Raw genomic sequence first — 26,720 nt, forward strand, 5'->3', positions numbered from 1 at the left:
CGCGGTCCCCTCAGGATTTTGGGGAATTCTGCCGCTCCGGGCTCCTTCCCTGCTCACCCTTCAGTGCCCCGGGGCTCCTCTCCATCCTCGGGGTGTCCCCCCAGAGCTCCCTCGGGTGCAGCACAGCCGCTCTGCTGCCCTCCCTCAGCAGCTCGTTAATTAACCCTGAGATGAGGGTGAGACATGGCCCGGGCAAGGAGATGGGAGAGCTGGGGAGCAAAGAGGGAGGTGCAGGGAGCAAATATGGGGAGAGAGAGGGCAAAGAGGTAAAAAGAGAGACGGGAGCCAGCTGAGAGTGGCACTGGGAGGGAGCACAGCGGGGACAGGAGAGGGTGGCAAAGGGGCACAGAGAGGGCACAGAGTGAGGTCAGAGACAGACAGGAGAGCCAGGAGGAGCAGAGATGGGGAATGGGGCAGCAGAGAGGCAGTCACAGGGAGCAAAGAGGAGTGAAGGAGAGAATTCAGAGCTAACACACACACAGAGGGCACAGAGAGAGAGCTGAGAGGCAGAGAACAAGCAGAGCAGAGTCCATGATATCCTATTGCCTGACATCTTGTCTTGAGGCAAGGGAACCAGCTGTCCTCCTGCCCCAGAACCCAAATCTCCTCTGCTCCTTCTGCCCTACATCCCAGCCCACCCCACAGCAAACCCACACTCCAGCCACAGCCTCAGCCCTGGTGTGCCCCTGCCTGGCCCCCCAAAACTCCCTGTCCCTCCCTCCCAGGGACTCTTTGGTGTCCTTGCAGGCCCTGCTGCCGCTCGCCGTCCTCACCCCCATCACACAGGACCCGGTGCTTACGAAGGATTACAACACTTTTTATTCCCACGCAGCCGTTTCACAGAGTACAAACACAAGACAAGACACCAACACAGCCCCCCACACCCACCAGCACCCCAAGGCTGCTCCCCACTCTTTCACCAGGCACCCCAACGCTGCCCTGTGCCCACAGAGCCCAACCCTGCTCTGACCCTCGACCCTTGCACACCACGCAAACGCAGCAGGGAATTTCACCCCTCCTTCCTCTGACTCTTGTCCCTGCTCAGCAGAAAGCACCTCCTTCCAGTTACTGGCACCAGCTTGTCACCACCACAACACAATGCCAAGATTTCCAGACCCCCACGGATGAGCTTGGCTCTCTGAACCAAACCGCAGCACCACGGTGTCACAACATCCCGAGTTGGCAATGCACTGCTCTGGCCATGCCCTGTGCCCCAACACCTACCTCTGGTTGACTCTGTGAGCTCATAAAACCTTGGTGGCAGTTCCAAGGACAGTGGAGATCTGCAGCTGTCCATGTGAGGGGACAGCTCCTGCTCCACCCTGTCCCACACTACCAACAGTGGTGTGGGCCACCTACAGCGCACCCCACGAGGGAGAACCTGGGGAAAAGCTGCAAAACCCCTCCTTGAGTCCACATCAGTGATGGAAAGCTGTAAAAAACCCCCAAACCCCAGTCCCACATCGCTGCTGGCAAACATCCTGCTCGGTCTCGCCGCTGCCGCCGCCGTGCCGGCTGCACGTCACCGTCGGGTCCGCGTCCCACCTCTCTCCGGTCACATCCCTGTGCCTCCTGTGGCATGGCCGGGTGGGCAGCAGCGTGGCCATGGCAGGGGGGCTGTCTCCTACCCTACAAAGACTCAGGCTGACGCGAGAACAGTTTTTGGCAGGGCGGCGGGGCCGCGCCTACGAGGTGAGGTGCCGCGGAGCTGAGCGCAGCCACAGGCACAGCTGGGCCGCCAGCAGCAGGGTCACTCGGGCACGGTGCTCCCCCGAAGAGCTGGAGGCTGCCAACACAACGAGAGCCACGTGAGCTCTGGGTGCCTCCTTCCCAGACAAACCATGCCAGGCCCAATGCCCGACCTCATTGCTCGGCTCCCAGGCCCACTGCATTTACTCCACTCTGCCCTGTACCACGCAGCTTCCATCACCTCCCTCTCAGCTGCCTGCCAGCTCTTCAGAAGCCACCAGCAGTGCCCTCACAGCCCTCAGGTGACAGGGACAGGGCACATCTGGCTCCCTGCCCTCCACACCCCTTCTGTCTGCGACACACCACACGTCCCAGCCACCTTCCCCATGCTGCTCACCCCACAGCCCCTCGTTCTGGGGGTGTCAGTCCCCTGCTGTGCCCACCCCAACCCCGATACTTGCCCCTGCAGCTCTTGCCGTCCCCCTGCAGCGTCCCTGTCACACAGCTGCACAAAGGCCCGTCCGCCCGGCTCGTGCAGATCTGCTCACAGCCTCCGTTGTCCTCGCACCAGTCTGATCCTGGATGCAAACAGCAAAGGGGGACACCTGAGCCGTGCTCCCACAGCCCTTGTCTGCCCGAGGATGGGGTGGCAGAGAAACCCCCCAGCCCTCCCTGGGGTCCCACACTCACGCTTCCTCCGGATAGGCCCCACTGACAGGATCTGCTCCTTGGACTCCTCGGCGAAGGCGCTGGCCATCCTCGCGTGCTGAGGGCAGTTCTGTTTGGGGATAAACACCACCTCTGTCACCCTCAGCCTCTGCCCAGGCCCCCTGTGTGCCCATCCACCTGTCCCAGCTCCCTGCAAGCAGGCTCAGAGAGCACAGGTCCCAAGGTGACCTGCCGTGACAGAGCATCTCCTCCCCGTGCCTAGAGGGACACACACCCTCCCACCTCACCCCTGCATCTCTGGTCACCTGCCCGATGCCACATCATCAGGGCTCAGTGCACTCTGGAAGAGCCCTTCAAATCAAGCATCCCCTCCCTCTGCACTCGCCCCACTCACGATTTTGCAGGAGTATTTCTCGGAGTCGCAGAGGGACACGGCGCAGTGCAGGTGAACCTCGTCGTAGTCCCCGATGAACTTGAAGACGGTGACGTGGAAGCGACACGTCAGGGACACCCCGTTCTCCTCTATGCCAATGGTGTTGTCCTTCATGTTTTGGCACCTGTGCAAAGCACTGATGCTCAGCACCACCTCCTGTGACTGGGACCCTCCCTGTCCCCATAAAACCCCTCACCCCAGGTCCCACAGTGGAGTGATTAGACCCTGCCATGGTTTGTCTGGACAAGGGTGTCATGCCCTGCCTCTTTCTGGCATTTCCAGCTTCCCAACATGCCTGTGCATGATCCATATTATTAGTTAGGTATTGTCCACAGCATCACTGACAGAAGGAAAATGCTTCTCTCTGCACATGGTACTCTGTCACGTGCAGGGCTTCTGGCTGTGTCCACGCCAAGCAAATTAACTCCTGCTCTAACAACACTGCTCCTCACCTTTCCAGATTTTGATCAACCATCCCACTGGCCTAAAGGTGCTTGTCCCAGCTGATGCAACCACCCTTCCAAATGCCATGAAGACCGATGGGGCTCGAGGTAGCTCACCCTCCCTCGATGATGAAGTAGCGCAGTTTGTCGTTGCTGTCCCGCGAGGGGGTGGCGTAGCACTTGTTCAGCATCAGGATCAAGTGGTTGGAGTCGGCCCCCACCACGAAGACCCCCACGTAGAGCACGTCCCGGGTGGTGAGCACCACCTCGCCCTGCCGGTACGGATGCTTGTAGGACGAGTTCTTGTACAGGGCCATCTTGGTGGTGAAGCTCCCTTCCTGTGTCGGCACCGTCAGGTTAATCACACTAACGATGATAAAAAACATTGGCTCGGTTGGTGGAAAGGTTTTGAACCCCCAAATTGTTGCCTTGCTTCAGAACCAGCACTGCCTCACCCGTCTGTGTAACGGGCCCTGCTCCTACCTGAGCATTGGCCGCACGACTGAATCCAGGGAGATCTTGATGTCCAGCTCATAGGCACAGGAAAACTCCACATTGATGGTCCTGTCCCGGGTGATGATGTTGCCCGTGTTGTTGGCACTCTCGATCCACACTGTGTTCTTGTACACAATGTGAGTGCTGTTGGACTGCAGAGGGAACACAGGGCACTGCTTAATTCCAGTTGTCCCTGCTTCCCTGCTCCTAATGAGCACCTCTAAATGAGCTGGGTCACAAGGGACCTGCTGCTCCTCCAACTCTGGCCAGAAAGGGTATGGAATGGTGGGGCTTGGAGTTGCATCCTTACTCTACAAAACCTTCTTGTGTTCTCCTTGACCCCCAGCCCATTAAAGCACCTCCAAAGCTGACCTGCCCCAAGGCTGGAGTTGAGCTGGACTGCAGTGGACTGTCCCACACTCCCAGCCCCGTGTGCCCCATGTCCCAGCTCACCTGCACCAAGTTGCCACAGTTGCCTTTGGTGTTGTTGATCTGGAAGGAGATGAAGTCTTCCCCTTCAATGCCAGGGCAGTGGCGGTCATTGACCCGCACCCCCTCACGCTCAAAGCCCAGCTGGAACAGCTTGCACTTCGAAATGGACACCTCCATTTGGGCAGCTTTGCAGGTCACCTCAGCATCAATGATGTCATGGGTGGCTGGAGGAGAAGATGACACAACTTCAGATCACCACAAATGACCTCTTGGCACTTCTTTCCACCACCAGAAATGGACTGGGATCATCTCCTGTGGTGTGCTCTGCCCATCCTACACCCCTGCTGCTCCAAAGTGCTCCCAAACCAGAGACACCCATAATGTGCACCCCAGAAATGCTGTTCCCTGCTCTCTGCTCCCCACCTGAACTATGCAGGGTCAGGGAAACCCATCTTGGCAGAGGTGACAGCCCTCGGCACGTCCCTTCCCAAAGCCCCTGTGGCATAACGGCCCAAGGTGGAGCTCGGCACTGACCCCACAGCCGGGAGCAGAGGACTCACTGTTCCCATAGGGCGGGGGCTCGATGCAGCCGCACAGCTCCCCGCCGTTGTCCAGCTCGCAGGTGCGGTTGGGGCAGTCGGCGCCCACGCAGGGATCTTCCACCACTCCTGCTAAACAGCACAAGACACAGCACAAACACAACCTGTCGGAATCTGTGGGTATTGGTGATTCTGAGATTGTAGAAAGTCTCTGTCTGTCAGCCCCGCTGCCAAAGCAGAAGCCATAATTCGTCTGTGCTGTTTTCAAGGTTGTTTATTCTGTTTATCTCTAACATGTTCTGCTGCCCTGCCGCAGCTCTGTCCTGCAGGGCAGCGTGTGGGGCTCTGCCCTCAGTGGGATGGTACAAACATTAAATACCACAAACTACCTGTGCTGGATTTACAATAATGTGCCAATATCTGTCATCTACGTTGGACAGTGTGTCCCCAGCCTGAACCAACAGAAAAATGCCAACACCACAGTGACACATGGAGGGCATGAAGAAGGAGAAAAAGGACAAGACACACCCAATTCCTCCATCTTGTCCCCTTTGAATCCCTAATCTAGAAATCTAAAATTTTACTTTTGCACCCATGTCACACTTAATTATTACTCTTATCAAACACTCAAAGCTTGTAATTCATCCTGTAAGACTGAAAACTCCTCTCCATGGACAGAGATCACAGACAGTGTCTCTGGGGGCTCTGTCCAGGGGGGTTCCTGACCCCTGCCAGGGTCCCAGACCTGCCAGGGCAGCCAGAGGGAAGCCTTTACCCTCAGCCTGTGGGGCAGCCACCTCTAGCCCCTCTCCCCAGCGGGACATGGCTCCCCTCAACCTGAGCAGCCCCAGTTTTCTTACAGCAATTCTCCTTCTCGATCCACTCGGTGCCCAGGATGCCGAAGGTCCTGCAGGCCTCTCCGTAGGCAGCCAGCGAGCCGCACAGCTGGACCTTCTTGTGGTTGTAGCAGCCATCCAAAAAGCAGGACTCGTAAAAAGGCAGCGGGTCCAGGAGGCCGTAGCAGGGCTGGAAGAAGCCTTTCATGTCGGTCAGCTTCAGGCAGTAGCTGTCACTCTGCAGCTCCTGGATCTGGACGTTGTCGCAGGAGGCGGCGTATTGCGAGTACTGCAGCTCGTTGCAGCTGTGGGCAGCGGACACGTCGTGGGGGTTCCTTTCATGGCCAGCCCTGCTCCCATTCCCGCTCCCACCTGGTGGGACAGGGCTGGCTGTGCACTCACCTCTTCTGCATGCCGTTGGTTTTCCAGCTCTGGGCCAGCACCACGCTGCTGACGGCCGGCTTGCCCCGCAGCGTGGCGTAGTCGTCGGTGCGGTCGCCGTTGAAGTTGCCGCAGAGGCCGCACACCTTGTTCTGCAGCCGCTCCCCGATGGTGATTTTGATGACATTGAAGCCGTTGTAGCGGATCTGGATGTCGGGGCTGGAGTCAATGACCAGAAAGCCCTCCTGGCTGAAGATCTTGGTGGACAGCCCCGTGACGAAGGGGATGCTCACGAGGCTTCCGTTCACCTAGCGCAAGAGAAGGACACGAAGCTGATGTCCCTCCCACATCCTCTGCCTACGGATGTGGGCATGAGCCTCTCATAGAAGATTTGGCTGCTTCCCACTATCCCAGCTGTGAAAACACTGACAGTAGTCCAGGGCCCTTGTGGAGGCCATTGTGCAGCCTGGACTGCCACCCACTATCCTCTCCCAGCCCCGCTCTGGAGGGGCTGGACACCCCTGACGAAGCCTCACCTTGACAGTGTTCCTGTCACTGATGAGGATCTGCTCCTCGTTGATGTAGAAGTACACGGGGGAGATGATGGTGAGGTTGGGCGAGGACCACTTGTCGAAGTTGATGATGAGCTGGAAGGAGAAGTCGGGCAGCTTCTGGCAGATGGTGGAGAGGACGAAGGCGCAGTTGGCGGGGAAGCGGAGGAAGGCGCCGTCGAAGGTGCGGAAGACTCCACCACCGGCCGCCAGGCAGAAGGAGCTGCGGGTGCTGAAGCAGCCGCGGACGCCGTTGCGCAGCCCACACTCCTCGTCCGACTTGCAGTGCCGTGGGTCGCACTGGATCAGGTTGCGCCGGAAGCAGCGGCACCGCCGGGTGCAGTCCCCGCTCCAGAAGAGCTGCTTGGGCTGAAAGAGGGACCCATCACCGGCTGCCCCGTCAGCCCAGGGGATGGCTGGGACGAGGTTTGCACCCCTCTGTCACACGACAAGCATGAGCAGGAAACAAGGGCAGAGGAAGGGGTGCGAAGAACACGCTGGCAGCTTGCACCTGCCTTGCAACATCTCTGCTAGCCACACTCAAGTTTGCACTGCCACCACAACCTCCCCCACCTCTTGTGCACACACAAAAGCATAATGCTTAATACCTCCTTGGCTCTTTTTTGCATTCTGCCAGCCACCAACCCATCTGCAAGGAAGCCCATATGACAGTACCCCAAAACTGGCTCCTCATGCAGCAAAGGCACCTGACAGAGAACAGCTTCAATGGCATAAAATACAAGCCACTATGATATGACCAGTGCTATCAGCACAGGACTGCTGCTTCAAACTCCTCAGTGACTTCCAGTAGCTACAAAAAAGCAAATTTCATATGAAACACTGAATCTATGATGTGTGAATACCTAGCACAATGTGATCACACAATACAGGACTTTGGCACTCATCAAAGAGTCCTCTCAGTCACCACCTTCTCTCCATTGCACCTCCACCAACTCCCTCCTGTGCGTGACACCCAAGTCACCTTCACCCAACAACTGCATGATGTTTTTTGGATAGAAAGGCTCCCTATGCAGCACACCATAAAAGGACATTCCTCTCCTCTCTGGCCCTGCTACCAGCCCAGCCTGACTGTCATCCCCACTCAAACTCTGCCCAGAAATATCATCCAGAGGGAGGGAGCAGGCCCCAAGAGCTGCGTACCTCGTAGTATTTGCCATCAGAGTAGCAGCCACAGTTGTGGGGCAGGATGCAGCTCTTGCCATTGAGGACATAGCCAGGGTCACACTGGCAGCCCTCCACGCAGTAGTGGCTGCAGTCGCTCTTCAGCCGGATGGCAGCACATCGGGGCTGGCACAGGGACACGCAGCTCTCGTAGTGGCTGTTGGGGGGACAGCTGACAGCTGAGCAGGGGACAAAACAGACACAGATTAGCTCCATGGACACCACCAACCTGGCTCCCCACCAGGGACTGATTCAGACCTGTGATGCATGGTGCCAGTCTGTGGCCTCACCACCCTGTGAGAGCGGGGCCCCTGAGCCATGAGCTTGCTTGTTAGAAGGGAAAAATGACACAAATTTAATTTTCAGTCTCGTTAGCAAGGACAATTACTTCCCATCTGATTTGCCAGACAGATTGGCTGCCAGGGATGCGTGTGGTGCCCATCCCAGGAGCCTGATTGAACAGCACATCGTCATCTTATTGACAAGGGGCTGCAGCTTCATTAGAGCAAACACGCACTGTTGGCATTGAGACTGACTGATACAATCCCTGGTTAACATCCTAGGGATGGCTGATGCCTTCTGAGCTTGAGGCTTTCCATTTTCCATCCCTGTCCCTTCTGAGCTTGGGGTTTCCATTTTCCATCCTTGTCCCTTCTGAGCTTGAGGCTTTCCATTTTCCATCCCTGTCCCTTCTGAACTTGGGGTTTTCCATTTTCCATCCCTGTCCCTTCTGAGCTTGAGGCTTTCCATTTTCCATCCTTGTCCCTTCTGAGCTTGGGGTTTTCCATTTTCCATCCCAATACTTTCTAAGGTTGAGGCTTCCCCTTTCCATCCATGTCCCTTCTGAACCTGAGGCTTACCCCTTTCCATCCCTGCTCGTGCTGTACCACATGCAGCTTGTGACAACTCCAGGAGAACACAGTGTCCCAGACTTCACCCACTTCACCCAGCAAGCGTGGGAGGGATTGGCTGCCAGGCCATTGGCCTCCCCCTCCCTGGCACCCCAGGAAAAGACGGACCCGGAGGCAGGGTGGCACTTACAGCATGAGGTGAAGTTCCTCCAGCCAGTGATGGCAATGCCCTGAGTCTGGCACGTGCTGGCATAGTTCTGCAGCCAGCTGCAGGCTGTCTGCATGGCCCCCCCATCCACACAGGTGTCAAAGAGGCAGTTCTTGTAGAAGAAACCGGGATTGATCTTGCTGTGGCACTTGGCAAAGACACCACTTTGGCTGGGGATGAGGCTGCAGAGCTGCTGGGGCTTCCAGAACCCTTCCACCTTGCCGCAGGCCGGGCAGCGGTCGCCGCAGCCCACGCGGCAGAAGGTGTCTCGCTTGGCCCAGCTCTGCACAAAGTCACCGATGCTGGTGGCCGGTGTGCCCCCTGCGGCCACCAGGTCGTCCTCGGGGTTGCCGTTGTAGCGGCCGCAGAGGCCGTAGGTGAGGTTCTGGAAGCCCCGTGGGATGGTGACAGACAGGAAGGTCTTCCAGTCGTACACCACCTTCAGCCCGAAGTCGGTCTCCACCACGATGTGGAAGCCGAAGGCGAAGATGTTCACTTTGCCCTGGCCCAGCTTCAGGGGCAGGTAGAGGCGCTCGTCGTTGATCTGCAGGGAGGAAACAAGGCACGCTGTGAGGGAGAATGATGGTGGGAACTTCCAGAGAAGGACACAAATGAGGGTGGCTTGGCATTCTCAGAGAAACATCCCTGCTGACCTCGCCTCTGCAGCCAAAACAGAAATCCTCTTCTAAAGCTCTGCCTGGCAGCACCCTAGGATGAGCCCAAGCATGACCTGACCCCCAGAAAACCTTGCAAGCCACAAGGCCTCCTGACTAGGGTTTTGCTCCAAAGTTTTGGAATCACACCTGCAGAAATAATCACAGCCTCCATAGCCCTGCACTCACCAGCACAGTGTATTTGTAGGCACGGTGGATAACAATCTTGTAATTAAAAACCTCCACTTCCACCTGCTTCACCCACAGGGCCAGAGAGGTGTCCCGGTCCTCGTTCTTGGCCGTGACAGTGAACGCCGGGAATGTGTCCGAGCGCTCCACCCTGGGCCGGGAGATGGTGGTGCACAGCACCAGCTCACAGCTGCTCTGGAAGTCGAAGGAGTAGCCATCAAAAGTCAGGTAGTGCCCATAGCCCGAGATGATGCAGGAGGCGTCGGTGCGGACGTGGCAGTAGTAGAGGCCGTTCTCCTCCAGGCAATACTCGTCGTCCTTGCAGGACACGTTCTCGCAGTACACGCTGTTGTCCGAGCCGTTGCAGTAGCACAGGAAGTGGCAGGAGATGTCCATCCAGAAGGTCTGGTTGGTGGCCAGCTGCCGGCCCTCAAAGTTGCAGCCGCACTCGCGGCGGGGGATGCAGCGGGTGCCGCGCAGGGCGAAGCCCTCGTCGCACTGGCAGCCCTCCGAGCAGGTGTCCCGGCACACGGGGCCCGAGGCCAGGCTCTCGCAGGTCTCCACGCAGCTCATGCACTCCTCAAAGTGGCTGTTCTCCGGGCAGGACAGAGCTGCAGGGTTGGCAAACACAGAGCCTGAGCCTCCGACAGCACGGGGTGAGGAACAGGCAAAAAGCAGGTGGTGATGGATTCAGGGGAAAAGGGAAAACAGTCCCAGCACCCTGTGGCTCATCCCATCCCCTTTGCAACCCCTTCTTCCCTCAGCCATCACCTCCCTCACATCTCAGCCATGTCCTGCCATGTGCCAAACATCACCTCCTCCTGTTATTTCCCAAACAAACACCTCCTTGAAACCTCTGAGGCAAAGACAGGCACAGCCTCCCCACCATCTACTTCCACACTCGGGATTTTTCACATTTGCTTCTGAATTATGAATGTTCTCCCATCCATGGCAAGTTTACAGCGACAGCTAAAAACCAGGCGTTATTCAAATTATCCTCTGGTGGTGGCGTACGGCACCGCCAGACACCATCTGTGGCTCCAGAATGCTCCTACAGTGCCCCATAAAACTTCTGCTGCCTCCTGAAATGCCACCCTGAAAGTACTTCCCTGGGAAATCTCTCTCTGCTGGCACCGGAAAGCACTGCCTGTGATTCCAGCACCCCACACAAAAAGCCGTTCCACCTCTGCACACCCACAGATCCCCACCAAAAAGACTCTGCCTGGGTTTGGTGGGTTCCAAACTCCCTTCTCCCCATCCTGGGTGATGAAGAGCTGTGGTGGACTCACGGCAGAAGCTGTGGCTCCTCCACTGGCCGATGTCCACGTCGGCGTTCTTGCAGGCGCTGGCGTAGCGTGCCACCGAGTCACACAGCTCCGACACGTTGCCCCCGCTCTGGCACAGGCGGAAGAGGCACGTCCTGTAGTAGGCCGAGACGTTGACCACGCTGTGACACTCCAGGAAGGAGCTGTTGGTGGGGTCGTTGATGATGCCGCAGCTGGAGCGGCTCCTGTAGGACTTGAGCAGCTCCGAGTCGTTGTTGCAAGCCATGAGCAGGTCCCCGCACTCGCCGTTGCAGATCTCGTCGAAGGTGGTCCAGCTCTCCAGGAAGAGCTCCAGGTTGTCCGTGAACTTGCCCTTGGGCAGGCAGAACTCGTCGGTGGCGTTGTCGTTGAAGAGGCCGCAGAGGCCCCCGGTGCAGTTGAAGTAGGAGGTGGAGAGGCGGATCTCCAGGAGGCCAGAGTCGTAGTAGCTGATGGCCAGGAGCCCCTCGGACTCCATCACGGTGCTGTTGTCAGTCCGGTAGATTTCCAGGCGCCCAGAGGGGTGGAAATAGGGCAGCTCCACGTCATAACCATTCACCTGCAAGGAACAAGGTGGAGAGGCTTCAGGGAGGGTGATGTGGCTTTGTCCAACCACTCTGTGCACATTAAACATTTCCTGACCCAGCCTCCAAGGCCTCGAGCCTCCTCTGAGTGAGGGCATACAGCTGTACCTTTGGTTTTGCCCCACAAAAAGTAATTTTTCCAGGGAAAAACAAGTTGCAGGAGAAGGAGGAGGCAGGAAAGCTTCCTCAGCAAACAGAAGGAGCAGTGCTGCGGCAACAACTTCACAGGCAACCAAAGAGACTCCACATGATGGTTCAAGTGTCTCTGCAGTGTCCACAGCCACAGACCCGTAATCTCCACTGCGTCACACCACAAGCCACCACCTCCCACCTGTCCCGGGGCAGCACCTTTACCTTAATGTCTGACAGCCTGGTGCCTCCAATCTTCACCTCTTGGCCGGCCGCCTGGACCCGCACGACGCGCGGCCCGTTGGGAGCAGAGCCGACCTTCTTCTGGTTGATGTCCACCTCAATGAAGTCTGGCCTCTCTGGGCAGGTCTTGAGCAGCGTGTAGGACTGTTCCAGCGGGTAGGGGAAGGTGATGCCATCAAAGGTCTGCAGCACCTGGTCCTGCCCCACCAAACACACCGTCTCCCGCTTTGGGTAGCACCCCCGGTAGCCGTTCTCGATGGTGCAGATCTCTCCCTCGGGGCAGGTGGTGTTGAAGCACCTGGCCTCCCCGCCAGCCTCGCAGTGGCACTGCACGGTGCAGTCTGGGGACGCCCAGAAGCTCTCCCCGACGGTGTAGTAGCGGCCGTTCACGTCACAGCCGCAGCCCTGCACGGGGACGCAGCGGTCGGCGCTGAGGACGTGTCCCTCGGGGCACTCGCAGCTCTCGGTGCAGGGGGAGGCGCAGGCCAGCGGGGCCGTGAGGTCTGAGCAGGTGGCAGGGCAGCTGCTGGCACACACCGAGTACTGGCTGAGCTCCGGGCACTGCACGGCCGCCGCTGTGGGCGCAGAGGGGGGACAAGCGGAAGGGCCGTGTTACAGCACAGTTCAGAGCTGCCATCCTCTCACTGACCACAGCACAGGGTCACCCAGGAACCCCTCCGTGGTAGGACTGGCCCCTCCATTTCCCACACAGGCCCCCCTGGCCAGTCCTGGGCTTCTCCAAAACAGCCCCAAGAACCACTGAGTCGCCCAAAGCTATTTGAGGCCACAAGGATGGTGGACTGACCAACCAATCCCCATTCCAGTCCAACCTCCACCTCTCCTCGTGGCAGCTGATGACCTCCAGAGCAACACAGAGCTCCCACCTCATGCCTGACTTGTGCCACGCTTTTGCGTGATCATATCTCACAGCAATCATTTGGGGGGTTGTATTTTCATGGGGGAGCTGGCATTGTGCCAGTGTCAAACCATGACACAGAGCAAGGGTGTGATGCCGTGGAGAGGAGGGACCCATCAGCTCTTTCTCCCAACTCCCTCCACTTCAGGCAATCCCCTCCCTTGGATTTCCTCCCCCTCCTGTCACGCACTCCTGGGCACTCAGGCAAACCCCTGGCATTGCTCCCCTCCTGCCAAACACTCACCGCATCCCGTCTGGCTCCTCCACTCTCCCACTGAGATTCCCAGGGCCTGGCACACGGTGGCGTAGGCCTGGATGGCCTGGCACAGCCCGGTGCCATTGTCCTTGGCGCTGCAGAGGTCGTAGACACAGCTGTGGATGAAGGCAGTGGGATCCACGACAGAGCCACACTCCCAGAGGGGCCCCCCGCTCTTGTTGATGAAGCCGCAGTACTCGGGGGTGAAATACAGCGCCTCGGTGGCGGGGTCGCAGAGGCTGCAGTTCTCCAGGCAGCCCGTGGAGCACCTGCGCTCGGGATGTGGCACCTGCCAGCTCTCGCCCAGCTCGGGCACGGACGTGGCCACCCTCCCGTCCGAGCGCAGGACGTCGTCCTCGGGGTCTTTGTTGTAATTTCCGCACAGCCCGCACGTGGCGTTGATGTACGAGCCCGGCACGGACACGGAGGCGTAGTGCTGCCCATCGTAGGTCACCAGCAGGCCAAAGTCAGTCTCCAGGGCAGTGGACAGCCCGCTTTGGTAGACCTTGATTGCGCCCAGTTCCAAGGAGATGGGCAGGGACACCACCAGGTCATCCACCTGCAGGGACAACACCCGGCGGCTGAGCCAGCGCGTGGAACAGCGGAGCCCTCGTGCTGGGACACAGACAGGACAGCCCTGTTGTGGGTCTTGGGGGAGGGACATGCGCAGAAGGACAGCTGTTGGTAAGCTACAGGCACTCTGTGTACCCCGTGCCCATTCCCCAGGACACACGAGGCCCAGAAGTGCCATCCCGCACTCCCCAGGCTGCAGCCACCTCAGAGGAGCTGACCTGGCAAATTCTCCCCTTCCAGCAGAGCTCTTACCTTTGCCTTGCCAAAGCCGCCCTTGGGGAGAACAATCTTGTGTGAGTAGACCTCCACATAAATATCCCTCAGCCAGGAGACGGAGGAGCCGCCTCGGTTCTCATTCTTGGCCTCCACGTTGAAGTAGGGCAGCTGGGAGCCTGGCCAGCACTGCCTGGCGAGGAGGTAGGAGCAGGAACCCTGGAAGTGAAAGAGGAAGCCGTCGAAGGTGTGGTAATGTGGATCTCCGAACACCACGCAGGTGCTGCTCTCCACCGGCACGCACTGGAAGAATTTGGTCTTCGTCTCACACGCCTCGAAGGGGCCACAAGCCATGTCCTGGCAGAGGATCTCATTGTTGAAGTCCAGGCAGCGGCACTTGGTGGTGCAGTTGGCGTTGTCCCAAAAGATCTCCCCTTGACGGAGAAACTGTCCTAGAAAGACAGAAAGGGAAAAACCCACGCTACATCCCTTCTTGAAACAGAAACACACTCTGAGCGCACCTTGGGGGCTCTGCTGGTCCTGTGATGGAGACCACCACCACATGTCCTGCTGCTGGGCTTCTCAGCTGCTGTCTTTGTGCAAACTCCCAGCAAGAACCACTCAGCAAACCCCAAGTTTCATTTCTAATGTGTGGCGCATCCTCTTTGAGTCCTGCCCACGCCACGAGTGCTGTCACAAATCCGGGGTCAGTGCTGCAACATGCAGGCTGGAAAACTTGAAGGTTGTTCCACGCACTTTGGACACCCACCACTCTGGTTCTTCTTCAGTATTGCAGGGCACAAGAGGCATTTGTGCTGTTTTCCCAAAGGAAAAGCCCCATTTGGAGGCAGTTTCCAGCACTTTAGCAGCACTTGCACCATCCTCCAGCTTTGCTGTTGCTTCCACAGTTCCCCTGTTCACATAACTCTGCTGGTCAAAAAGTCACTCTGTCATCAGCAGCCCCAGGAGCAATTTACTCCCATTCAGGAAGAGCTCGTAGTAGTTACTACACCACAGAGCTGTTGATAAGCAGCTTCACCCCACACACGAGCCCCAGCAGGGCGCTGAGTGATCTCACAGCCCCAGACAGCACCAGAGAGGGAGCGGGTTTGGCTGGTGAGAGACAGGAGAGGCAGGAAGAAGGCTGGAGAACACGGGTGGCAAGTCCCCGTGAGAGTTTCTCTCCCCTCCATCTGGCCATTTTTCACACTCCTCCGGCGCGCGGCTTCTGCCATGCGCTGCCTGAGTTTACCTCTCTTACAAAAAGAAAAAAAAAAAGCTATTTTCTGTTTTCTTGCAACAAATGTCTCCTCTGTCTCCTCTTGGCAAGGCCCACGCTCCAACCATCCTGGTGTGGGGAGTTTGGGAAAGGGATGTCATTCGGATCCAACACCTCGTGCTGCACCTCCTCTCGTGGAGGGCAATCAGCCATTCACCGTGAAATTTAAATCCGCTGGCGGGATCTACTTGCACTCCTCTTGTCACCTGCAGAGCTGAGACTGCTTTCCAGCTTCTCTGCAAAATTCAGCTTTTCTTCCTGGGGTCAGCAGCTGGAAAATGCTGGAGCAGCTGGACCCAAAACTCTGCTGGAGCTGCAAGAGCCTTGGAATCTCGTGGACCTTGAGAGGTCCTAAACTAGGACATAAAGAAGCCACATGTCTCCAGTGTCTGTCAGCAAATGACAATCCCCTCTTGCTGGAAAGACTCCTGGATGCTCCTGACAGTTTTATTTGTGAAATGGAAATGTAATAATCTTCCAGCAGCAGAGCCCCTGTGTGTGCACCGATGAATCCCTTTACGGCCCCGTGCTGTCAGTGACAGGCACAGACTCTGTAACTGCTGCAGAGACATTTGTCCTGCCTGCAAAACCTGCTGTTCCTCCTGCACAAACAAGGGAAATGGCACCACAAGAGCAGCTTCCCTCATTTATGGGCAGGAGGAAATTGCTGTCCCCGGGTCTTTCCTGCTGCCACCAATTATGGCAGGAACTCGGAGACGTGCAAGGACTGAACCCTCTCTTCTGCTTCTGTCCCTGCAGCTGCAGCTCATGGGGACGCCCTGGCAAAAGCACAGATCATGTAGCACCCCAACAGCATCACCTTTTGCTACACTGCACCCCAAAATCTGGGGACAAGCAGTGCAATTTCTCCCTTACCTCTCAGGCTGCAGCCGTTGGCCGGGTCTATTTCTCTGCCATCTATTTTGAAAGCCCAACGCCCAGGGACGTTTACGTTGGTTGTTTCCTCAATATTGACAATGTCTGGAGTTCTGGAGCCTGGCATGCTGAAAAAGTTGGTGAGATTTCCACCATTGAAGCCAGCCTAAACCAGAGAGAGAGCAAATTCCATCACCTGTCTTGGCAATGGGAAAGCCATGCTGCATTTCCTCACTTCTCTGTTCCCCCTGAGTACATCTTCTTTAGTTTTAACAGCTTTTTCTGGAGATTTCTGTTTTCAGGTAGTCTAAATTTCTGTTTTCAGGTAGTCTGGATGTGAATGAAAAGCTAAACAGGCGCTACAAGCAGAAGGAATGTGTATTCAGAGATTTATGTTTGTATAGATAGATATGTATGCACATAGAGATCTAAGGGTGTGTGAACTGAGTGGCCAAAATAAAGTGGGGGAGCAATGTAAGTGAGGAAGCAATGTGGGGGTGCAGGATTCCTGCATTCCTCATGCAGCAATGTCCCCTCCTCAGGCAGAGGGACTGGCAGTGGCGCTGCTGCCACCACCAAATTTTGTGGTGCTCATCCCACCGTGCCCAGCAGTTGAGTGCAAAGCCAGTGCTGGGGATGCTGAGGGATCAGCGGCCTGAGCAAGCATGGATACTTTGGAAAAGCCATAGGCAGTCATCCAAGAGCTCATCAGGGATGGGGATATGGGAACAAGAGCCTCACCTGAGCCATCACCCCGCCGAGACCAGTGAGGGGGTCCCCTCCGCTGGCTGTGCCCGTGGTCCAGCTGATTTCGTGGTAGTTAAACAAGGCAAAGGATGACACCCCGTCTGTGATCAGGACAGCCTGGAACGTGTTCACCTGTGGAAAACCACGGGCACATTCACAGGTGGTACTGCTTTGCTCCTGCCCTTCTGCCACCTTGATGTCTGGCCCGGGTGAGCCTCACAGTGATGAGTAAAAGTGGAATGAGACCCAAAATACGTTTGTTCTCGCTGCCACAGCTCCAGCAGCTCCCATTCTGCTCCTTCCTGTGGCTGGGAGCGTGTGAAGACCATCTCTGGTCCAAGGGAACACCAATAGATGGCAGCATGAGAATAAGCTGACGGGGAGGGAGCAGCGGGCAGGATTTGGTTGTTGTGATCTGTTATCTCCCATTACCCTGTCTTAGCTTTCTTCCTGCATTATCTTTCCTGGTTCCCTTCCACATTCATATCCTACAACGCTGCTGAGGGTGGATTACATCCAAGCCAGCCATGTATACCCTGCACTTTGCTGGCTGCCAAATCCCCTCCCTACCTGCTAAATCCTCTGCTCTTGTTCTTGCTTTCACTTGAAATGACTCTGCATTTCCAACCCACAAACTCCAGGCACATTCCAGCCAGGATCCAGGTGGGAAGAGCCCATCTTCCCTGTTAGAGCTGTGTAGAAAGACAGAAGCAGCTCCTTCCCTTGAGATATCCCCTCCATCCCTGCAGATCCAGGAGCAGACCTCGGCCGTGGGAGCTCAGTCAGTCACTTCCCTCAGCTCCCTGCATTTTCCTGTCCTTCCCATCCCTGCCCTGGGACCAACCATGAGAGCAGCTCCTCCTGCCTCTGAGCAAGCAGGGTTTTAGCAGGGCAACAAGTGTGGGCTTCCTCTCTTTTAATTAATGCAGAGCAACCCTTCTAGCCTGGCTACCTGGGCAGTGCACACGGGGGAGGAAACCACAGAAACAATTCCCAGGTGATGGGGAAAGCCCACGGATCCAAACATCTCCCAGTGGGAAGCATCAGGGCTTATCCTGCCAGGAGCCCTGAGCACTGCAAGCAGCTGGTGGCTGCTGGAGGGAGGGGAAGGCTGGGGGTCACTTGGCACCACGTTCCATCCCCTTGGAGCAAACCCACTGGCTCTGAGGATGCCGTGGAGGGGAGCCCAGAGCTGCCTGCACGCCACAGGGGATGTCACTTCCAAGGAAACAGGCCCCTGCCAGGAGAACTCTGGAACACGGAGGTGAAGCAGCTCTGGGAGCTGTCAGGAGAGAGAGGGAGAGGTGTGGGCAGAGCTGCCTCTCAGCAGCTGCAAATGGCACAGGTCACAGCGGGGCAGGCAGGGCAGGGAGGAAAGCAGAGCCACTTCCACTCCTCATCCCTTCCCTGGCATTCTTTCTCCTACTCCTGCTTTCCTCTTGCTCACCTCTGCCAAGGCCTTTGCCGTGCTGGGAGGTCACAAACATGTCACACATAAAGGCAGTGCCACTTGGAGAGTGCCACAACAGCTTTTCCATGCTCAGGAGCCTCTGGGAGAGTGGCAGGAGGTGAATCTTACACCTCATCAAGAGCACCTCCATCAACCCCCAAAATTCTCCTCTTTGGAGCTCCTGGCCATGGAGCATTCTCTCTGCCCAACTCTCAGAAGATGAACCTGTTTGCTCAGGTGACATCTCCAGGCAGCAACTGCAGCGTCCCTGAGGCCACATTCCCAAATTTTCTGCAGCTTTTCTGCACTGCGATGAAATTCCTGCTTAAGTTGCACGGTGCTATTCCTTGTGCCAACCCCGAGCCCTGGCTGCTGCTGAGGAAGAAGGCTGCTCTAAAGCAAAATAAATTGCATTGTGTTGCAAATGTAATCCTTCAGGCAATACACGGATCTCTATATTGCTTGCTGTCTGAAAATATATATATAAATATATATATATATGTATGTATGTGGGGGTTTTTCTGCAAGTGCTGCCAGGACTGGCAAAAAATATGCATCAGATCTCAAGCTTCTTTAACAAACGGAAAAGAGCTGAACTGTTGATCAGAGCCAACTCCTCGAGACAGGAGAAGCTGGGGTTTGGCACTCACAGCACACAGGCTAATCCTGAGCAGCCCAGACGAGGGCTGGGATCCCTCACTTGCTGTTCAGGAACGGGTTGGATGAGGCTTGGGGCAGCCTGGTCTAGAGGGGGTGGAATGAGGTGATCTTTTCCAACCCAAACCACTCTGATTCTATCTTCACCCCAAGCTCCAGCACAGCCCCTACCAGCACGGACCTCCCGGCATCAGCTGCACCCACAGCTCATAAATTCACCAGATATTTAACAGCTGTCCATGCCCTGACAACCATCCCAGTGCCATCCCCCTCCTGTGAGATACAGCTCACACATTCAGGGCCATGTGACATGGCCAAGTCATTAGTGTGACTCTGAGCAGCGTGATCAATCTCCATGCAGGCAGGGAGCTGTCGTCAGAAACATCTGAATTTGTATGCAAGAAATGCATTATGATCAAGCCAGAAAGTCCTAATTGGTGTCAGAGCCTTGCTTAGATCCTGCAAACACTGAGGAGGAGATGTTTTCCCTGGAGATCTGAAAGCAGGGAGCGAGGCTCCTACAGGTTCCCAGGGGAGGGAATGAAAGGACCGTGCTGCTCCTCTGCCCAGAAGAGAACTGGGAGCAGGAACACAAAGTGTCTCACTCGATTTTACACACAGATGGTGAAGAACACTTCCATCAACCCCCAAAATTCCTCTCTTTGGAGGGGACAAGACATAAAATAAAAAAATCCCCTCTTTACAGAGTGTTGTCCATTTAAGATTTTTTACAGATCCCAGACATTTTACAGTTTGTGTCCAATTGTGGCAAATAGCAAGAAATTAGTACAGAGACAGCAGTCAGAGAATGCCCTGTGTGGGTACCAGTGCCAAATACATCAGAATTTCCTGTCAGGCACAATGTTCATTGCAAGAACAGCTGTTGACCATTTCTAGCCATGCCTACCTAACATATCCACACTTCCCTTCGACGACTCCATGGACCGTACTTAAAAGGTGAAACATTTGGTGAAAGTGTCACGTTAAATACTGGGATTCATCTGAGGAGGGAGGAGACTACAGCTGCTTGTTACTCTTCAATCACTTGGGCAAGCAGCAAGAACTAATTAGTGTCAGGAAGAACTAATGTGGCAGGTCAACTAACGTGATCAGAAATAAACCAAGTGTCGCCGTGATTCTTCAGATTTTCTAAAGCCTTCTGAGTTTAAATTCTGTTAGAGAATTTTCTCACACGACTTTCTGCAAACAACCGATTGTTTTACATTCCTTCATAGAGGTGGAGAAACTTAATATACTAGTAGTTTGTCCAATGTCTTTGGAGAGGTAGCACATTCACTCTCCAATCCATTGTCACCTTTGGAAAAGTATAAATGCTGGAGTCAGAAAATAAATTCTCTCTTTTTTCACCTTACAATAGCAGCAGCTCACGTTTTGCTTTCACATGTCCTATAGCAACAACCAAGTATTTATCTTAATTTTAAATTTAATAGCCATTACAAAGATGGCTATTAGGTTTAAACTCTTAAAGGGGTGTTAGAGAAACACTCCTTTCCAAAGAAAATTAATTTGAACTTAGTATTACCATTCAACTGTTTCCTGTTCAGCCAATACAACATTTATCTGTTTCCAACTGTCCTCTGTGAACTACAAGATTGTCTAATAACGCTGCGTGTGAATTCCCCTTTGTTGTTGGCCACATGTAAAGGAAACAGATCGTTATTTTCCTAACAGCAAGCAGTGAGCGTTACAGCAAGGCACAAACCACACCCACGAGGAACCACTTACGGGCGTGGTGCTGCTTCCCCCGTAGAACGTCACCTCCTCCCAGGTGACGATGAAGAGCCAGAGGGCAGAGAAGGAGGCCATGTCCCTGAAGTGGCGGCGGATGTCCCGGGAGGCCCTGCGGAGCAGCTCTGGCTCCGTGCTCTCCCGGTAGAAGATCTCGCCGCGGATGCCGTTGTGCACGTCGGCCCAGAAGGGCGCCACGAAGGCGCGGCCGTCGGTCAGCGGGAAGGCCTCGGGCGTGAACTGGCTGACCAGGGCGTTGAAGGAGATCACGCCGTTGTTGTTGACCTGTGTTGTAAATGAAAATTGACTTGGTTGAATTAAAAATAAAACCCAGTTTTTTTGTAGTGATTGAATTCTGAGTTAATTACAAAGAAAGGAACAGAGTTGAGCTTGGGATCGGTGCTGGGTGGGTCACACTCTACTACTGCTCTAGTAGAGGGTCTCCTGATGCCACACACTACTTCCTTATACAAGCGGTTTTTATAGGGAATATTTTGTTCGAGGCTGGGATTTTGGCAATTAGCTTTTCCTTTCTATTCAAAGTCTTACATATTTTTAAAGTTGTTTCTTTTTTTGCGTTGAGTCGAACAATCTGGTGTCTGGGAAGCGATGAATCTCTCTGATGCAGTTAGGGGAACACAGTATTTAGATGTATCACCCTGCAGGGCTCTAGTGGATCCAATCTTGAGTTGCTGCTGGGATGATCATTGCCTGGGTGTTCCTGTATTACTTTGAGAAATGACCCATCTCCAGACGAGCTATATGTATTAATTTGTAAATGAGGTTTTATTAGGGACCGGTTTCCAAATATTTGGAGCAACTCTCAGTGCCGACTTGTGCATTTTCTTAATGTTATATACATTATATTCTACCGGCATGAATTAGCTTTATTATATATAACAACCCGTGTGGAGACCCCCACGGCGTCTGAGCAAAGGTGGTTTAGCTGAATAAGTCAGCACAGAGAGGTTGGTTTGGCAGGAAATGTGGGGAGAGAGGGTTTGGGTTTACACACAGACACAGGTTGAGCAGCCTGAGCATGATTCAGCTTCATCCTACCCATGGTGGGCAAGATTGGTGCAGGAAACCCCAAAATCCTAAAAAATTTGGCAAGGAATATGGGAAGAGAGGGTTTGAGTTTATGCACAGACAGAGAGTGAGCAGCATGAGCATGATTCAGCTTCATCCTACCCATGGTGGCCAAGACTTGGTGCAGGAAGCCCCAAAACCCTGAAAATTCTTCCAAATAGGGTTCTTTCCTTGTCTGGGCCCCCACAAAACTGCTGCCCCTTTCCCCCCTTGCAGGTCCTGCGTGTTCTTGTTTCTTGTCATGGAGCAGGAATAATGTCCCTTGTGTCAAGCCCTTCGCTTTGCTGTGCCATTTAATCACCCACAAAGAAAATTTATTGCCTTTTAGATTCCTTTCCTATGAACATTATCCCATTAAATATACCTTTGACTTTCTTAATCATAAAACCTATCAGTTCATGAAATCTAAGAACTTGTCAGGTAGCTGCTAATAAATCTTCCAATTCCTGATGACAGGCAGAGCGTGTTTAAAATGCAGCCAATAATGGCAAGGAAAAGGATGAAGGGAAGGTCTGCTTCCTCCACTTACATAAATGCTTCTGTACGGGGCTCCAAAAAAGATGAATGGCACAGAGATCTTGATTTCAGGGGAGCTGCCATCATCGACTTTGGGGGTTTTGGTGTCGTTCTGCCAGTATGGATACAGGCTTGCCATGGTGTGAGCTGGAAAGAGAGGGAGAAGAGTCCTGAGGGCAGGGTCAGGGCAGTCCTGGTTTCAGAGAGGTCACAGAAAACAGCACCAAACCCCAAATCAGCCAGGGCAGAGCTGCTGGCTGTGGCTTTAGGACAGGCTCAGGAGGAAAAGCATCCTCCAGCTTAGTCAGGGCACAGCAGTGACCACAAGCTGCAGTTTTTCCTCCCCTGGGACTGTGACCAAGTCAAACCCCTCAGTCTTGGCTTCACAGGAGGACAGCAGGTCCATGCCCAGCTCCAGGATGGGCAGGACTGGCTGTTCCTCACGGTGAGGTGCCCAAGGGCAGCAAGCAGCAGCAGTTCCACCTCCCAGAGCCACGTTCCTGCCAGTGCCCCCTTCCTCCTGCCCCCGAGGGGTCACGGCTGCTCCATCTCCCACCAAAATTCAGTCTCCTGCTAAAAGGCACTGCCAGCCAGCATAATTGTCTCTCCCAAAAGTACTTCAGAAGATGGTTTTGACACATGTCAGCCTGCTGCTTTTTTTACCAGCCTAAAATCCATCAGCTCGAGGCACAAGCAGCTACTTCGGGCCTCAGGGCACACTTCCCTTCTTGTCCCAGCCAGATTTCTGCTGTCATTTCATGTCCTGCTCCTCACAGATTTTTCTGGGTTTTCCTCCCCCTTCTCCCCTCTTTGATGCAGGAAAGCCTCACGACATTCAATGACAGGGCTTGGAACAATCCCAGCTCTGTTCACCTGGGTTCAGGACACGCTTCCATTTCCAGGACCCTGAGTTCTTGGGGGGCCTCCAGGCTGCTTTGTGTTCCCATGGACTCACAGGGGCTCTCCTTGATGCCCAACTCTGAGGCTGCTCCATGCTGAGCATTAAGGAGTCACAGACTGACCCTTCCCAGGCTCCAAATTTCCCTGGCAAAAGGGGAAATCTGCCCTAAGCCACTGGCATCCTAATTTCCTGATTTCTGGCCCTGAGTGCCCTGTTGGACATAGGGGAGGTGGCATTGATGGTGTCCAAGTCATAGCTGAGTTTTTGCAGATATATCCAAAGGGCCACAGAAAAATTCCTCCTGCTAGGCAGTAAAATAAATAATTTCACAGCTGTTACACACCTGATGAGTTATCACAGCCAAGGCACAGCTACAAGATATGGATTTTATTCCGTTTTTAAACAGGAGGCTCAGCAGACATTCCTCAATTCTTATTCAGCTCTACTAGTGCCACACTGACATACCTGCTCAGTAGCCCTAACACAGAAATTTTCCAAACTCCAGGTGTGCTCCAGGTGCACACACAGCCATACAAATGCTAAACACAAGCAACCCTCAGGATTCTCAGTCCCTCCCTCCACATGGGAAACACTCAGGTCACTCTGGTTCTTGTCCTTGCTCCAGCCAGGGAGCTGGGGGTGCTTCCCAAACCCTCTGGGGTGCTTCCCAAACCCTCTGGGGTGCTTCCCAAACCCTCTGGGGTGTTTCCCAAGCCCCCTGAGGTGTTTTCCAAGCCCCCGAGGTGTTTCCCAAACCCTCTGAGGTGTTTCCCAAACCCTCTGAGGTGTTTCCCAAGCCCTCTGGGGTGTTTCCCAAGCCCCCTGAGGTGTTTCCCAAGCCCCCTGAGGTGTTCCCAAGCCCTCTAGGGTCTCTGGACACAGCCCAGCTGGGCAATATTTTCCTGCTGGGAGATACTCACCTCGCTGCTGTGCTGTTATCACCAAAAGGGCCACCCAGGCTCCCAGAAATGATCTCCTGTTCATCCTGCAGGAAGGAGACAAACCCAGCCATGCATCACATTGGTAGGAAAACTCATCCTTGAGGGGATTCCCGAAGCTGCCTGACTGCTGCTGACACGTGGATGTTCCAGAGCTTCAGGTGAGGTCCCTCACCTGCCAGGCAGCCCTGAAACCCCCGGTGATGACAGCAAATCACTGCCAAAGGAAGCCCAGAAACATCTGGAAGAGCTCATTTCATGTCTGGGAGCTGTGAACAGCCACAGCTCTCCGTGTGCTCCTTATTCTTCTGAGCAATTCCTGATCTGCTTAGGGCAGGGATGGCCACTCCTGGCTGATCCCAGGGCAGCAGCTCTGCTCCAGGCAGCAGAGCTGTGATGAGCTCTCATGGTCCAGGGCTTCAACTTGAGCTAATCCTCTGCCCTGGCTGCCACCAGCACCGTCCCTGGGGCTGGATGGGTGTGGAAGGAGCACAAACATTTACACAGCTGGCAGCTCCTCGTGCAGGAATCAATGGGGGACACAGAGAGTGCAGACCCAAAAGGAAAGCGAAATCCTGTGCCAGCTCTAATTCCTTCTGTGCCTAATGCAATTTGTTACTCATTATTAATCCAACAGAAAATATTGCTAAAACACCTGCTTTGATTTCTTCGCCCGTCGATTGCGCTCGTTCCGCACGGGCAGGGCTCAGGGAGAGCTCCCAGGAAAATCTGGGGTTTTTAAAAATCTCCCTAAAAGCCCAGCATCTCTTTGTGTTCTCCCCATGGATCTGTTTTTATGGAAAATGTGGATCTACAGATCCAGCTGCTTCTAATTCCAGAGAGCACAGAGTTACAGGGGAACATCCCATCATTTATCCCACAGCACTCCCGTTACTCGGAGAGTTTGGAACACAGCTGAAGGAAAGTTCTTTGGTCACATCAAAAGTTCAGTCCACTAAGGAAAAGTTTTAGCACACTCCCTGTCTTGGGAAGGTGAGAGTGGCAGAATTTTGTACAGATTGTAAATCAGAGTCTCATTAGCAGAGAGTGACCAGTGGGGACTGTGGCAGGGTGGGGATAAGAGCAAAGCAGGACAGACAGCAAAGAACACGCTACTGAACACATCCCATCCAAAAATACAATTTTTTAGCTATGGAAAAAAAAAATTACCAACCTGTTTGTAGGCTAGAGGAGCAATCAGGTCTGAAATTTTAGACCAGTCTTGGTAGAGCAGGGCGAAATCCTATGTCAGTGGAGAATGCATGCCCGTCCTGCCATGCCAATTATTGCTGATGGCTGAAACGATGGCTCAGTCCTTTGCTCTCCCAATTGAAAACTCCGTTTTCCTCAATGCTCTTCCAAGGCTGGAGCAGTGTTGAGTTGCAATCACAACTGTTGTTCCTCTGTTGATAACCAGCAGGCTAATCTGGAGATCAAATTCTGGCCTGGAGAGGGAGAGAAGCCTCTTTCTTCCCCAAAAGCTCACCCCCTTCAGGTGGATTCAGATGGAAATGGCAGAGAGACAGAGCTGGGCTCGCAGCTCTGCTGCTCAGGGAACAGAAAACCCAACCCTCAGAAGAACTGAGCCCCTTCCTCCTTTGTGTAAAGGGGGGAAAAAAAACCACCCATCTATATAAAGTTACAGGATTAGCATTAAACAGTGCTAGGCTTAAAGCGCCGTTCAAAGGCCCTGCCCTGAAGTTTCCATGGAGTTGCTTTGCCATCCAAGTCCTGCTTTTTTTACAGGTGGAACAGGAAAAGCTCACCCAGTCCGGCCCACAGAAGGTTTCCTTGTTGTTCCCATTTCCACCCTCGCTGGTGCTGGTGGGGAGCTTCACTGGCATTATTATCATTTTCACTCCTACAGCTGCAGTTTCCACAGGGATTTTCCCTGCCTCTGGCACCATTTCAGTCCAATCTGTACCCCAGAAAAGATTTCAACTGCTTTGAGTTGGTTGATAGCCACGTTGGAACAGCAGCCAGGGGGTGAAGGATCCACCTGCAGAGCCACATTAAAGCTGATTTTTCAGCCTGCAGCAAGGCTCAGGTCAGACAGGCACTGCTCCAACCCCAGCAGTGGGAAAACAGCCAGAGCTTGGCTCATTTCCCCCTCTGACATTTGGGGTGGGGGCCTTTTATTCCCTATTTTCCCTGCTAGGAGGTCTTAATTCCTCTTGTCCTCCCTGCTCTTTGTCAGGAACAGAGTGGAGACAGGAATGCCAGCAGCCCAACAAGAAACCCTGACTTTTTTCCCCTGGGTGCTCCTGGCAGTGTGTTCAGCAAGGTTCCCCCAAAAAGCTGTCTCTTACCTCCTAGTGCATCAGGGCACCAGGCAGCTCACTGCCTCCACAGCAAATCCCAGAATTTACTTTCCCTCCATCCTCCAAGCATGGCTTTGCTAGCAGGAATCTTTAATTTTTAAATTTATTTTTACCTTTTTCTAAGCCAACAGCTATTTTAGGAGGGCAGAATATCAGCACTGACTGATATTCCAGGGGCAGATTACTTCCAGCCTGTATCCCAGCTCTTCCCTTCCCTCCCATACATTTTAAACACAACCAGCTCCAGGAAAATCAATTGATTCTCCTCATTCTGTTTTGTAACAGAGAGAAAACTGGTGAAAACAGGTTTCCCTCTGCTCCTTTGTCAGTTTAATATTCTGGTCCTGTTTGTCCTGGGCAAGTGAGCACTGATGAAGTTTGATTAGGTCTCACTGACTCTTTGGGGAAGATTTTGTCTTCCAGCCTCT

General features: G+C 54.3%; 1 protein-coding gene across 1 annotated transcript; it reads right to left on the minus strand.

The window, feature by feature from the left end:
- Positions 1 to 796: 796 nt before the first annotated feature.
- On the minus strand, positions 797 to 26,706 carry TECTA (tectorin alpha). Its single transcript, XM_030290778.4, has 24 exons — positions 25,146 to 26,706; positions 23,954 to 24,018; positions 22,146 to 22,279; positions 20,525 to 20,812; positions 16,666 to 16,803; positions 15,925 to 16,090; positions 13,809 to 14,221; positions 12,972 to 13,542; positions 11,794 to 12,386; positions 10,841 to 11,414; positions 9,552 to 10,162; positions 8,692 to 9,253; positions 7,630 to 7,829; positions 6,454 to 6,837; positions 5,939 to 6,225; positions 5,561 to 5,841; positions 4,722 to 4,832; positions 4,183 to 4,385; positions 3,718 to 3,881; positions 3,352 to 3,600; positions 2,753 to 2,915; positions 2,380 to 2,467; positions 2,151 to 2,267; positions 797 to 1,786 (listed from the first exon to the last, which is right to left on the minus strand). The coding sequence occupies exons 2-24, from the start codon at positions 24,015 to 24,017 to the stop codon at positions 1,686 to 1,688; spliced, it is 6,462 nt and encodes a 2,153-aa protein (XP_030146638.4). The 5' UTR covers position 24,018; positions 25,146 to 26,706; the 3' UTR covers positions 797 to 1,685.
- Positions 26,707 to 26,720: the final 14 nt, after the last annotated feature.

This window comes from Taeniopygia guttata, chromosome 24, assembly GCF_048771995.1.
Source record: "Taeniopygia guttata chromosome 24, bTaeGut7.mat, whole genome shotgun sequence".
NCBI lineage: Eukaryota > Metazoa > Chordata > Aves > Passeriformes > Estrildidae > Taeniopygia > Taeniopygia guttata.